This window comes from Sus scrofa, chromosome 8 (assembly GCF_054392235.1).
Source record: "Sus scrofa isolate SSC_HxYL_T2T_F1_AM1 chromosome 8, Sscrofa_HxYL_maternal_Yorkshire_Landrace_v2.0, whole genome shotgun sequence".
In the NCBI taxonomy this organism is placed as follows: domain Eukaryota; kingdom Metazoa; phylum Chordata; class Mammalia; order Artiodactyla; family Suidae; genus Sus; species Sus scrofa.
In genome coordinates this window covers 6,362,045-6,375,961 of record NC_139390.1, presented here as the reverse complement: position 1 = coordinate 6,375,961, position 13,917 = coordinate 6,362,045, and the positions used below count along the sequence as shown (strand labels likewise).

Below are 13,917 nucleotides of genomic sequence, written 5' to 3'. Positions count from 1 at the left end.
TCTGGCCGGGAGCAAAAAGGTGGGGTTGGGAGCTACTTGAGAAGACAGGACAGGGTGGGACAAGCCTGGGGTCACAGGTGGGGGGCAGGGCTGGGATAGGCCTGGGGTTGCAGGTGGGGGCAGGGCTGGGACAGGCCTGGGGTTGCAGGTGGGGGCAGGGCTGGGACAGGCCTGGGGTTGCAGGTGGGGGTAGGGCTGGGACAGGCCTGGGGTCACGGGTGGGGGCAGGGCTGGGACAGGCCAGGGTAGAGAGTGACAGGCAGGGTGGCATGAGCCCCAGGTCTCAGAAAGACAACGGGAGGTTTTTGCGAGCCCTCTTAGCCTCTGCCCACATCCGCTAGGCGCCCACAGGCCTCGAATGCCAGGGCTTCCTCCTGATTTCTGCCTGAAGTCCCTTGTTCCCTGCTGGAGGCTGGGCAGGAAGGAAGTCCTGGGAGGGGCTCCCCAGCTTCACACCCTCGGCCGGACCTCCCAGCCCCTTTTGAAGGTCTCCCCGCTGTGCCCGGAGTTGGCTTCCTTCCTTTCTGTCTCGTTCCCCTTCCTGATAAACCTCACACCCCACCTGTTCTCTGGAGACCACAGGAGCGGGAGGGGGCAGTGGGAGAGCTGCCGCCTGCTGGAGGGTCTCAGTGCCTGTGCTGAGCCTGGCCTGCACGGGCTCAGTGGGGACGGGGCGGTGTCATTTCTGTGCGGAGCAGTGGGCGGATGGATGTGTTCTGTTCATTGTGTTCAGCCTGGAGCACCTGCCCTCAGCTGTGTTGCGGGTACGGACCGGTGCTGTGTGACCTGCCCAGGAGCCGCGGGGACGAGCCCTGGGCTTCACTCACCCCGATCTTTTAGGGCAGAACCTCCTCCCTGTGCCACTGCTTGTTCATCTTCCAACCCCCACCCTTCATCCCACTCCCAACCGGCCAGGGCCCAGGGAGCCCACCCTTTCAGGGCAGTGCCAGCTGTACATCCAGCCTGGGCATTAGTTGCGCTCCAGATGGCTCTCTTGTCCATGGTCCCCTCAGTCAGCCTTGCTGTAGATGCCTGGACACGGGCCTTGGCGGCCGTGGCCTGGCCACCACCGCTTTTACCAGCTTCTTTGCACGAGGCTGGTCTGTGTTAGAACATCTGGATGCGAAGGACCAGCCTGGGACGGAACGGGTCAGATGAGGTGCGTGTTAGTGGACACCGGGCAGTGCTGTTTCGCGGAGGGGTCATTGAGACACGAGGACATCTACTTAAGTGCACAACTGGAGTTTTGACACACATACGCCATCCCGTGACCACCACGGGAAATCACACGACAGAACATTCCATTCCGGTCCTTCCCAGAGCGCCCTCTAGACCACTCGCGGTCCAGGGGCTTCTCCACTGCCCCGGGCCCTGGCGGCCCGACCTGCTCCCTGTGCCTGTGGGCTCGCCTCTCTAGGCTCATCACAGAGGACCCCTGCGGATCGGTCTCTGGCGACTCGGCGTAAGGCTTCTGAGGCTCCCGCCTGGGCTCGAGTCGTATCCACCAGTCCAACAGCACGGTTTGTTTCTCCAGGCAAGGGGCGGGGTGGACTTGTGGGGGCTGTCTGAACCTTCATGCTTGTGTGCCCTTTTGTGGACACGCGCCTTTATTTCTCTTGGGCAAATACCTAGGAGTGGGTAGCTGGGTTTGTGTATATGTTTGACTTTATAAATAAGCAGCCAAACTAGTTTCCGGCTCTGTCGTCGTGGTAAGCATTGCACACTGTACCCCACCCCCCGTCCTTGCCAACCCTTGATGCTCTAGGCCTTTAATTGTATCAGGTCTAGTGGGGATGTGGTGGTTTCCGTCGTGGTCCTGATTGGCATTTCCCAAAGGCTAATGACACTGAGCGCCTTTTCATGTGCTCGTTTGCCATTCACAGTTTCTTTAGATGCTTGATACGTTTCTAATTTCATTTAGCGAATGTTTATTCCGCCGTGGATTGATTGATGTGTTAGGTCCTAGGGGCAAGAGGACCGTGTGAACTTTTTAGTTCCCCCCAAAACATTTATTGAGCATCTGTTATTTGCTAACCATTGTGATGGCCAGAGAGATAAATGCACCTGAAGCAGGTCAAAGGAAAGTTGGAGGAGAGGGACAAAAAGGTCAGGGACGGAGTTCCCTTGTGGTGCAGCAGGTTAAGGATCCCACCTTGTCACTGCAGCTGCTCAGGTTGCTGCTATGGCGCAGGTTCCATCCCTGGCCTGGGAACTTTCACATGCCACAGGCCTGGCCAAAAAAGGAAGAAGGCCGGGGAGTACGGTGTGTGTCATAACTGCCTTGGGGACGTGTTAAATGCTTTGGAAGCGCAGGAGAGAGCCGTGGCCATCACGGGCGGCTTGGCGCAGATGGCCCGGTTAGGCCTGCTAAGTGGGTGTTAGCAGCAGAGAGAGGTGTTGCTGGCGAGGGCACAGCACTGCCGGAGACAGGGGGCTTCCAGGAGTGGCGGGAGGGTAGCTGACCGGCTAGAACTTAGGGCGCTTCTCTGGGCTTAGTGTGGTGGGATGGGGGGGGTGGCCTGTAGGCTGAGAAGCATCCATCTGACCTTGTCGAGGGGTGTAGGGAAGCAGGGAGGGGAGACCCAGGGTGGCTGGAAGAGCAGGGGCTGTACGAGTCGGGTAGATGTGCCTAGAGCAGCCTCTCTGGGACCTGCGGTGTGCACAGCTGCCTCTTTGCAGAGGGCTCCTGTTCCCTGCAAAGCAGGGATGAGGCGGCCGGGTCTCCCCTCCCTCCTGGAGGAAGGCTTAGCCTCGGAGACAGATCCAGAGCTTCTCGGCGTGTGCTTCGGGTTGTGTGTGTGTGTGGGAGGTGCGAGTGGGGGAGCACCAGGATCTGCTTTGAGTACGTTAGCCGTGAAAACGTAATTGCTGGGGAGTAAAGTGCTCCCAGACAGATGCCGGCCCCGTTCTTGCTGCAGAGTCCAGCCAGCCCTGGAGCCGCGCCACGGGAGGGAGTTTCCCAAACCAGGGATTTCAGCGAGGAGGCTCCCCCCTGCCGGCCCCCCTCTGTTCTCGCACCTCCAGCCCAGAGGCTCTGGTTAAGGTCAGACAGTGCCTGGTAGCCTGGGGTAGGGCTGGCTCTGAGCAGGGGGACTGGCTCTGGGGACCTGGGAATTGATGGCTCTGAGAATGCCGCAGCAACTGGCAGCTTCCCACAGTGCAAGAAAGTCATAGGTTTTTTTTTTCCTAATGAAACTTTAATTTCCTATATCTCTGACACAAATGCTTGCTTGTGCTCTGGCAAGTACAGAAAAGCAGACGAAAGAAAATGAGCTCAGATTTTACAAAAGAGTTAAAATTATCTAGGATTCTGTCACCCAGGCAGGTATGTGGACCTCTGGGATTGTCTTTCTGGAGCTCTTGACCTCAGTGTGTGTGTGTGTGTATGATTTTCCCACTGCGACCCGTGACTCCGGGAGCAGGAAGTAGCGTGACTGCCCCAGTCGATTGGCGCGCCCTGTGTTCACTGCGCTCTCCTCCCGCAGAACCCGGCCGTGGCTGACATCTACACGGAGCACGCCCATCAGGTGGTGGTGGCCAAGTACGCGCCCAGCGGCTTCTACATCGCCTCTGGAGGTACCCTCTGCTCGCTGGTTCCTGGGTGCGGGTGGTGAGGCCCCACCCCCCAGTGCTGGAGCCCAGCTGGGTGCCTGGCTTGGGGTGGGGAGGGAGGAGGGAGGAAGAGGGTCAGGGAGGATGGGGTGGCAGGTGGAAACCAGTGTGGCGAGTTTCAGTTGGGGCAGACCAGGAAAGTAGAAGCCACCAAAAAGCCACTTTCCAGACCTCTGTACCTGGCAGTGTCCCAGCTGGTTCCACCTGGGAGGTCAGCAGACCTGCTCCTATGACGTTGACCAGAGGCCTCTGCTGGTGGCTGGATCATGATGCATAGTATCCCGGTGTGTGTGTGTGTGTGTGTCTCTGTCTGTGTCTGACTTGCAGCTGTCTTCTGTCACCTTTCTTGCTCTCCTTTCCCTGTACCACGCCCAATGCCAGCCTCGGGCAAGCTCTGGCCCTGCTCCAGCCAGCCAGCTTTCCTGTGGCTCAGTGGGAGGCAGGGCAGCAGGAGGAGGTGGAGATCTTCGTGTTGATTCGTCTCATTCTTTGAGGTGGATCTTCTACTGTTTACAGATGAGAGAGGGAGGCACAGAAGTGAGTGGCTCACCCCATGCCTCCCACTCATTCATTCATACACTCAGCCCATGCCTGTTGGCTGCCTCGCCCGCACCCAGCCTGGTCTCGGCCCCAGCAAGAGCCAGGTGGATGCGGACGAGCTGCTGTGGGCTGTCAGCCACCCTGGAGAGTGACCGAAATGAGCCAGTTGCTGGAGGGACTACCGGCCAGTGGGGGGTGGGGCCCCCTCACACAGGTGGCCATTCGTCCACACTGCCCTGGCTTCCTGCGTGGCAGGCACGCAGGCCTGTCCCTAAAAGGGTCACCCCCGACTAGCTGTGCAGCCCTCCTTCAGTAACTTACCTTCCTAGGCCTTCAGTTTCTTTTCTGTAAACTGGGGCTGCTCGTACCTACCGAATGGTGTGGGCAGAACCCAGGGCAGCAGTGCGTGTAAAGTGCCTGGGGCGGCCCTGGCACTGGGGCACCCCAGGGCACGCGGTGTCTGTCACAGTGCCTGAGCACACCGGGCCACAGGCATGCGAGCTGACGGCTGAGGCCGGCTGCCTGCAGTTGTGTGCAGAGGACTCGGCCAGGAGCCGGCACGTCATGGGCACTTAATGATTTTTAAGTTTAAACCTGCTCTGACTCCATGTGTATATATCTTGTGATTTATTTCAGCCCCAGGATTCCCCCACTCCTGCCCCCCTCAAAAGGCCTCTTACTTAAAGCCCTACAATCTGGCCCTGCTGCCTTTTTAAACCTGTGTCTCTTCAGGAGAGAAATGTGGTTGGCGCAGCTTCCCTGCCTGGCGCTTTGAGCCGCCGCCCAGCTGCTGAATCATTCTCGGGCCCAGGCCTGCCCTCCAGTCCCCGGAGGTCGTTAACCAGACAGGCCTCAGCGGTCTTCAGACTCTGATGCAGAATCAATGCAGAGGGCTGGCGCAGAGACCGTTGCAAAGGACGGTCACATACGGAAAGGACCCGTCTGACGTGTCCCCCTCTACACTGAGGGAGGTTTGGGCTGCAGGCAGGGCCGTGGGCGGTGTGTTTTATGTTTCTAGCAAGCTGGTCCTTTGAATGGAGTGAAGACAACAAGAGATTGACTGCAGAGATTAGGGCCTTGGGCTAGAAATGGAAATAGTTTGGTGTGTAGGGTCTGGGGCGGAGCAGGTGCCGTCCTCTCTGGCTAAGTGGGTTACCTGGCACTCGGGCTGACGGCGTGAGGGTGGGGTTCCAGGACCTGGGGAAGCCTGCACCCCCTCCTAGAGCTGCAGGTATCAGATCCCTGTAGGTCTGGCTGGTCCACGTTCTGCTAAATGATGGAACCTTCCAGAAGGCCCGGGTAAGGAGCCCACGCCCCAGACAGAACGATAGTCTCTGCCCTCAGAGACCCTCCGTCCTGTGTGATGGTTTTGGGGAGCCATTTCCCTCCCGATCTCTAGCTTTCTAGGGGATCTCCCCAGGCCGTGGGGTGGGGGTTCCTGGGTAGGGGCTCCTGTGCCCCGAGGACAAGGCTGTGGGCTTGCTCAGGTGGGGAACGTGGGAGCAGAGCAGGTGTGAGCAGAGGCCTCCAAGGCACCAAAAGGCCCGCTGGCTCCCCGACCCCCGCACCCAGGAAGCTGGTGTGCGCTGGGCACCAAGGTGTGGGGGCAGGCTCACCACGACGGCCGTTGCCCTGATGCAGCTCACCGTCTGTGGAAGGGGGGACGTGTGTTCCCCGTGTGGAAGGGGGTCTTGCGGGGGGAGAGAGCTCCTTCCCACTGTCACATCTGTCCCCTTGCACTGTCCTACTGTGGTACTTTTCATCATGGTCCTGTGTCCACCAAGTGCATGGGTGTGGGTGTGTGTGTGTGAGCGAGCCCTGGCAGATGCCTGGTCTGTGCTGCACCCCCAGCACCTGGCACGGGGCCTGTTATCCAGGGGCACGTGATCAGGGCTGCCCACATCAGATGGGACCTGAGTGCCCAGTCCCCAGCCCCGCTGTCACTTTCCAACTCCTGGTCCCCAGCCCCGCTGTCTCTTTCCCCAGCCGGGCCAATGGGAGGAGGCTGAGGGTCTGGGCAGGCGGCGGTGGGAGAATGAGACTGTGATGCCAGGCCTGGAGCAGGGCCTGTGTCAAGGGAGGGGCAGGCAGGTCTCCTGCTGAGCCCAGGGAATCGGGCAGTGGCCCCTCTGGGCTGTGGGGTGGGTGTCACACTGGCCTTGTGCCGCAGATGCTGTTTTCTCTATGACTCTGGGCAGCGCCCTGGGCTGGCCTTAGCCCGGGACCATGCAGCCCAGCGTGTGTGTGCGTGTGAGCACACACACGGGGGCTCAAGGGTCCTTCCTGCCCACGCACGGCTCCTTTTCCAGCTCCAGCCTTGGCCACTTCCTCTTCCTTCCTGCTGGGCCATTGGTTCAGCCAAGGAGCTTCACTAGCTCGGGGGTCCACTTTGGAACCCGCCTCAGGCCACGTGCCAGGCGGTCTGGCTGGACCTTGTCCAGAGACCAGGCCCTGGGACCCCCCTCTTGTGTGCCATTCAGAGGGAGGCTAGTGTCCCCCTCATCTGGCCATAGCTGGATACGAACCCGCGTGGTTGCCCACAGGGAAGGGCCTCTGCAGAGGTTGAGGTAACTCATTGACTAGTTAAAACTAACTCACTGCAAGTATGTAGGTGTCCCAGGGGCTTGTCTGAGACTTTGCATGTTGACTCATTTTGCCATCACAACGGCCCTCTGGTGGCCGGGCAGCCCCCCCGTTGCAGAGGTGTCGTCAGTGGTGTTTGAGGCCCGGAGGCCCTGGCTGCAGCTGGGCCTGAACGGGAGGAGAAAGCTGTTCCCTCTGGAACAGGCTATGGTGCTGTAGTTTGCGTTCAGTGCCCAGGCGGCGGGGTCCTGGAAACCACGTGAGCTTTGCTGTGGGGGACTTGCCCCGACCCACGCCTCGAGCGTTGGTGTGAAATGGTCCACTCTCCTGCTCATTTGGGAAGGGGTGTGCTGGGCTTGGAGCTGGGAAGTTAGGGACAGGATGGTGGCAGGGAGGAAGGGGGTGTTACCTAATCACTGTCCCGCTGCAGAGGCTGCAGTGACAGCAGGCCTGGCATCAAGCTCTGTCTGTCGAATGACTCCTTCCAAAACCCACCTGTCTCCCAACTCCCTGTCAGGGCTGCTGACTGCCTGAGACGTGGAGGGGGAGTCTGGCGGGGGCACGGGGCCTGCAGACCCCGGTGGGGCAGCTGTGCAGGGCACAGGCTGCCCAGGTGCCCACGTTTCTGCGGGTTACTGCAGCCCCTGTCCCCTACGGCACCGCTAGTGTTGTCACACTTTGCAAATGAAGACCAAGTGTTTGGGAAGCTGCCCGGGGCCATTCGATCCCCTCCCAGGAAAGGAACACCACATCGTAAAGCAAACCACTTCCTGGGAGCTCGCCACCTCGTGTCCGTGGGCTTCGAGACACCCCGGGGTGGGGGGTGTGTCATCCCTGTGACGGCTGGGCAGCTGCACAGGCCCCGACTGGTCCTCACGACGCCGCAGACTGGTTGACAGCAGCTGGCTGTGGTCTACGACGGATGCACACGCTGCCTCCTACAGCCGGGCCGGCTCCAGGGCCTGGGGACCCCGGGCGGTGCCCCGTGGGTGTGCCTTGTGCCCACGCGGCCCCAGCCTGGTAGTGAACGCGGCTCTCACAGCCCCGCTGCGTCCGCAGATGTATCTGGGAAGCTGAGGATCTGGGACACCACGCAGAAGGAGCACCTCTTGAAGTACGAGTACCAGCCTTTCGCTGGGAAGATCAAGGACATTGCTTGGACGGAAGACAGTAAGAGGATCGCAGTGGTCGGGGAAGGACGGGAGAAGTGAGTCTGGCCTCGGCCCCTCCCGCCCGTGTCCCTTGCTTTGCTGGCTTTGCTGTTCCTGGGCACCCCGGTGGGAGGGCGCGGTGACAGCGGTGCGGCTTGGACTGGTGTGTGTGCTGGGCCTCCTTCATGCTTGGCTTCAGCGACACGCGTGCCAGCCCCCCAGGGTTTGTGTCCCGGCCTGGGCACCTCCTCTGATCTGACACCCTTGACCCTTTGTCCCCTGGAGCCCCAGCCACGTGCCCACATTCCAGGCAGCAGGAAAGGGAGGAGGTGAAGGCGACGGGGGTCCTAAGAGCATTTTTGGAGTCCCTCCCAGCATCTATCTACCCTGTGGCCACACCTGTCACAAGGGAGGCTGGACACACCCCACAGTCACCTTACTAAGGAGGAGGGGGAGGAGAGGCGGCCCTCAGGGGCTGCTGCACTCAGGGGCCCAGTGACCCGCAGGGTCAGTACCACAACCCGGGTGTCTTAGTCCAAGTGCAGTCCGAGTTCCCTCCCTATCACCTCTGCTACCATCAAGCACTTGAACTTGGCCGGCGCTGTCTTGGGCTCCCTTATGCAGAAGCTCCTCTTCGTGGGTGTTCTGATGGGTGTTCCTTCCGCCAAAGCCTTCCAAGTCACTCCTGTTGGTCTTAATTCCTTTTTCATTCAATCACAAGTAGTAACTCAAACAAATACCTTTGCACTGACTGCCAGCTGAGAGCAAGGCAGCGTCTGCTTTCTAGCAGCTGGTGTGTTTCCTGGTCCCTCCACCCCGGTAAGACTGTTGCAGAATTAATAAAGCCTTGGAGCTGCCCCCCGGCGGCTGCTCTCAAGGCACCTTCACGTGGGGGGCTCGTCAGGCCCGGGCGCAAGGCACAGACCTCCAGTTCCTTCCCAGAGGCACTTGCGGCCACTCCTGCTTGTCCTCCGACCCTTTAGAGGAGTCCTGGGTGCCGCCTGTGGTCTGTTCCCTCGGGGGGCGTGTAAGAAGCACCGCTGTGAGCGTGCCGCCGTCCCGCGCCGCTGCCCTCTGAGCGCCGGCCCCGCAGCTGCCCGTCTCGGGGCCCCTCGGGACTGATGTTTCCTCCCTGACTCCTCTCTCCCGGGAAGGTTCGGCGCCGTCTTCCTGTGGGACAGCGGCTCCTCTGTGGGCGAGATCACGGGGCACAACAAAGTCATCAACAGCGTGGACATCAAGCAGAGCCGGCCATACCGCCTGGCGACTGGCAGCGACGACAACTGCGCCGCGTTCTTTGAGGGGCCACCGTTCAAGTTCAAGTTCACAATTGGAGTAAGTGGGCTTAGCTCTGGAGGGTGGTGTTTGGTTTATATGTGAAGCCAGCGGCGTCTAGACCTGCTAGATGCTGGTGGCACATAGCGTTAATGCCGGCATGGTTGGGTTCCAGGTTCCAGTACGCAGCGAAAGGGGAGGGTGCCTCTCACGCTGTGTGATCAGGCGAGCGTCCTGGCTAGAGGTGCCTTGTATGAAAGGGAAGCCCAGGCCCAACGGCAGCCTGCCCTCTGGCTGTGCCAGCTTGAGACCTGCGGAGCCACCAGGGTGGCAGAGGAAGTGGGCTTGCAGAGCTGTCTGGATTTGTCCCCTCTGCCGCCACCCCAGGCGAGGTGGTAAAGGCGGGGTCTCTCCTGTGACATGGCACACAGTGAGAAGAACTAGGTGCTTTGCCTGTGGGTGTGTGCTCTGAATGCCCCCTTGGGATGTCTCAGGCCTTCGGGACATGAGTCCCAGCCCTGCCTGTGCTCCCTGACTGGAACAAGGGCCTGAGCCTCTAAGCCTCACTTCCCATCTGCAGGGTGGGCACGAGAGCCTGCGAACCGAGGCTTTGAGCCACACAGTCGGGATGCTCATTACCTGCCCCAAAGGCCTGAGGCTGGAGGGTGCCTGGCAGGGGACGGCCTTGGGAGGGGGGTCCTGAGCCTGCTCCTCCCAGTTCCTCTTGTGGGAACACTGGAAAGGCAGCTGGCGGTGGAAGAGGAGGAGGTGGCCATGGCCGCGCTGGGCTGCAGTACGGAGAGCACACGGCGCTTTACGGCTGGCCTTGTCCTCTGGAGGTGGCTGAGCTGGGATTGCCCGAGGTCTGGGGATGTGTCCTCAGAGCCCGAGTGGCTCTCTGAAGAGTCCTGTTACCTTTGATGACTACGCTGAGTCATAAAGAGCAGGCGGGGCGTAGCTGGAGGGGCAGCAACGGTCCTCGGCGGGTCCCCAGGGACAGGCCTTGGGCAGTGGAAGCATTTGGAGACACATCTCTCTGCTCGGGTACAGAGCTGGCTGGGTACAGAGCTGGCTGGCAAGAGGCTTCTGCGCCCCAGGGGTGGGCGGGGGTTACAGCCTGGGGTCCTCCTGACGCCCTGCCCCTCCCAGAGGCCGGCTCCCCGGGGAGGTGGTGGCAGCGCTTTGTTGGAGGCTGTGGTTTTCTAGTGGGATGAGATACCACGGGCCTGGGGTGAGTCACACTGAGTCAGATCACCTCCCTGCTGCGCTGCGCCCAGGGAGGAAGGGGGGAGGTTTCCGTGGCAGCAGGAAGCTGTCCTGGCTCATCTCCATGCTCTGTCCCCACTCCCCGTGTCCCCATACATGTTCTTATGGTGTCACTGGGCCGTGACCTGGGCTGTGGATGGGCAGGGTTCCTCTCCCTGGCCCGGGAGCATCGCTTGCTCTTTGCAGCTGTGGGTTAAACCCCGGAGCAGCTCGGGGGTGGGAGAGCGGAGCCAAGACTCGGTCCAGAGTTGGCTCCACCCTATGCTCTACCACCTGCCAGCCTTCCCCATGTGCCTGCTCGGGGACTCGGCCCAAGATTCTTCCTCTTTCCATGTTCCTTTCTATCCTGAGAGCGCTGTCCTCACCCTGCGGCCCATCCGGCACCCATCTCCAGACTGGGCCCATGGCTCGTCCAGGCCTTCCAGTGTAAAGACGTAACAAAGATCAGAAGGGACTGAGGACCAGGAATGGGGACATTGGGTGGCAGCCCGGCACTGCAGCTGGCTCCTGGCACCTCTGGGACCCCTGGGAAACAGGACAAGGATGCCCTCGCAGCCCCTCAGAGTGAGAGGACAGGAGAGGTGCTGGCGGACGCATGAGGGCTGCTGTTGGAAAAGATTCTAACAGACTCGGGTGGCCTCCAGCAGGAAGGACAGGGGAACAACTGTGGATCTCTCACACCCACTTAAATGCCTTGTAAGGCGGTGACAACCTGAGGTCAGCTGTGACTGTTCCGTCTGTATCTGCCCTCAGCCCTCACGGCCCCAGAGGAGGCTGTAACGGGCAGGGCTGCCCACCCCGTCTGGGTTCCAGCTCCTGCCACCTTCCTCTTGACCACCTTATCAAGGGCCCTGGGGTCAGGAGCACAGAGGGGTCAAGTTCAAGTTGCTGCTCGAAAAGGAGTAAGTTGTGTCCTGAATTTCAGTACACGCTGGAACAACTCCGAAGAAGCCCGGAGCCCCGTGGAAGGAAAGTGCTATCGCAGACCCGATGTGTGGTCGTCCATATGCAGGTTGGGCTGTACGTGCCCCCTGCTGTCCTGAGTGCGGGGGTCCCATCGCTTTTCCTTTTGTTCGTGAGTTACTCGTTTAAACCAGCTTCTCATGTTGGCAGAGCAAGTGTGTAGGCAAAGCTGAGTCATGGCCCAGCTTTGGCCAGGCTGTCCTGGTTCCCACCCGGGTCCTTGGTCCAGCTTGGGTCCTTGTTTGCCTGAACTTGAAATGGGCTGAGAGGCTTTGGGAACACGGGGTGGAGGAAGCTTTCCCCTGGTATCGCCCCAGCCCACCCAGGGAAGCGACTCCAGGGCCGGGGGGCTGGGCTGTGGAGCAGAGGCTGCAGGCAGCAGGGTCCACAGTGTTCTGTGCCCAGGGGTTTGGGTTCCCCTTTGAGGCCCAAAGGGAGCAGGTGAGACCTGGCCTGTTCCTGCCTCTCCCGCTTCCTGCCGAGCACATCCCTGTGCACGAGACATCAGATGTGTGGTGACAGGCCCCATTAAGCGCCTACAGCTTACCTATCTGTCTGCACCTGGTCATGGCCTTGGACAAGCTTCCATGCCTCTCCAGCCTCTGCTTCCTCCTCTGTCCAGTGAGCAGGTTGGTTGCCCGGACAACCATGGACACTCCTGCCGGCACCTCAGGGCAGTGACTGCTGTCCGTCAGAGAGTGTGTGTCCCCAGTGTAATGACTGCTCAGAGCAGCAAGTGCCAGGGCCTCGTTCATCCCAGGCCTGTGTCCACTGTCCAGGGGAGAGTGTGTCTCCAGCGTAATGACTGCTCAGAGCAGCAAGTGCCAGGGCCTCATTCACCTGTTTGTCAGGCTATGGCCGTGTGATCTGGAAACTGCCTGCCACCTCTCCCCAAGCCTCTGAGAGCAGGTGAGCACACCTGGCCTTCCCTCCATCCAGCTATGCTGCGTGGTGTGGCACCTGTGTGTCTCACATCACCCTAAAGGGGGGAGGGAGCTCATCTGGAGATCTGCCTTCGCTGTTACTACAAGTATCGCCTTCCTAGAACAGTAAAATTCAAGCTCTAGTTCATATGCAAGGATTTCTGGTTTTTTCCTGTTTCCTATTTCCTTACTCATGCCGGGGCAGAAAGCAGAAGCTTGAGGTCACGTCTGTATCAGGTGCCCACCTTGTCCTGGCCGCAGGCTGCCACACAGATGGCCTGGCCTCGTCCTTAGCCACCTTCCCCCACCATGTCAGCTGTTCCGAGAGCCGTGCAGGTCAGCACCGCAGGTAGGGGTGGTGGTGCAGGAAGTCAGTAGCGAGGGGCACCATCCCTGTTTACTCCTGAGCCGATGGCAGCAGAGTGACCTGGCTGAGCTCAGCGGATGCTCCGCGGACCGAGGAGGCTAGAAGAAGCCTGTTATCCCTCCATCAGGTCCTCTTTCTCTGGAGGAAAGTGCTGGACAGATGTGTCCAGAGTGATGGGGGCGGGGGGGTCCTTAGTGCTTCCTGCCGGGCGGGAGTGCTGCCCCTCCAGGCGCTTTGCGGGAGGACCTCACAGAGTGAGGGGGTGGTGTGGACTGAAGGGGGCGAGGCCAGGTTTCGGGTCAAGGTGGAAACCCGCTTCGGGAGCGCTGGCCGTGGAGGCCCTGCTGCCCTCAGGGGGCGGGGTGGGCACGCTCCCTGAACCAGGTTCCCCTGCGAGCCCGTGAGGAGGGAAGCAGGCAGGTGGGCTCAGGGCGTTTCAGCCGAGGGTGGGGATCCCGCACGCAGGGCGCAGCGGAGCTCCTGGAGCAGCGGGGGCCTTCGGGGACACCTGAGCCGGCCGGCTGGCTGGCCAGGCCACGGAGCCCAGTGGCTCTCTGTCCCTGCGGGAGACGGACTCGGGTGCATTACCTGATTATTAGCTAATTGCTCCCTTCTCAGATTTCTCAGTGGTGAGGGGATGTGATGGGAGCGTCATGGTGATGATGGGTCGTGGTGGGAGGAAATGACAGGGTGGGGGAGGTGGTGACCCTGAGAGGTTCCAGGAAGGTGCCCTGACGCCATCCCCGCCAGAGCTGCTTCCCGCCAGAGCTGTGGGGCATGTTAGCTGTGACAGGCCAGACCCGGGGGGCCCGGTGGGAGCAGCGCTCAGACCCACAGCGTGGTGCTGCCCTCCGAGGTGGCTGGGAGGGAGGGGGCGGGAGCCCCGCGTAGTCATCTGAACCCCCAGACCCGCTCCTCCTCTGTACTCTGGCCTCTCTCTCCCTGCGGAGTGGGCTATTTTTAGCCCTCACTTTTTTGGTTAATGGGCTGCTCCTGGTTCCTCCCTTTAAATGGGCTATTTCAAGAGCAGACATCAGCCTCCTGCTCACTTGGGCTCCTGGCTCGAGTTGCAGGACAAGTTGGCAGGGAGGATCTTCTAAAGCCATGGCGCCCGGTGCCCGGGGGTGTCTGCCCATCCAGCCTGCACCCCGTTGTTCCAGGCCTGGGGAGGGGCACCTTCACCCAGCGGGGAGACAGACTACACGTCCACACGTGTGATGCCACCTGGAGCGTCAGT

General features: G+C 60.7%; 1 protein-coding gene across 2 annotated transcripts in view; it reads left to right on the top strand.

Moving 5' to 3' along the window:
• WDR1 (WD repeat domain 1) overlaps positions 1-13,917 on the top strand; it is a 39,081-nt gene that overhangs the window by 8,379 nt on the left and 16,785 nt on the right. For both annotated transcript variants that reach the window (XM_021101012.2, XM_084973842.1), the window contains exons 3-5: positions 3,486-3,576; positions 7,795-7,942; positions 9,041-9,221. In XM_021101012.2, coding sequence (XP_020956671.1) covers positions 3,486-3,576; positions 7,795-7,942; positions 9,041-9,221 — 420 coding nt within the window. The remainder of the gene's footprint in view (positions 1-3,485; positions 3,577-7,794; positions 7,943-9,040; positions 9,222-13,917) is intronic.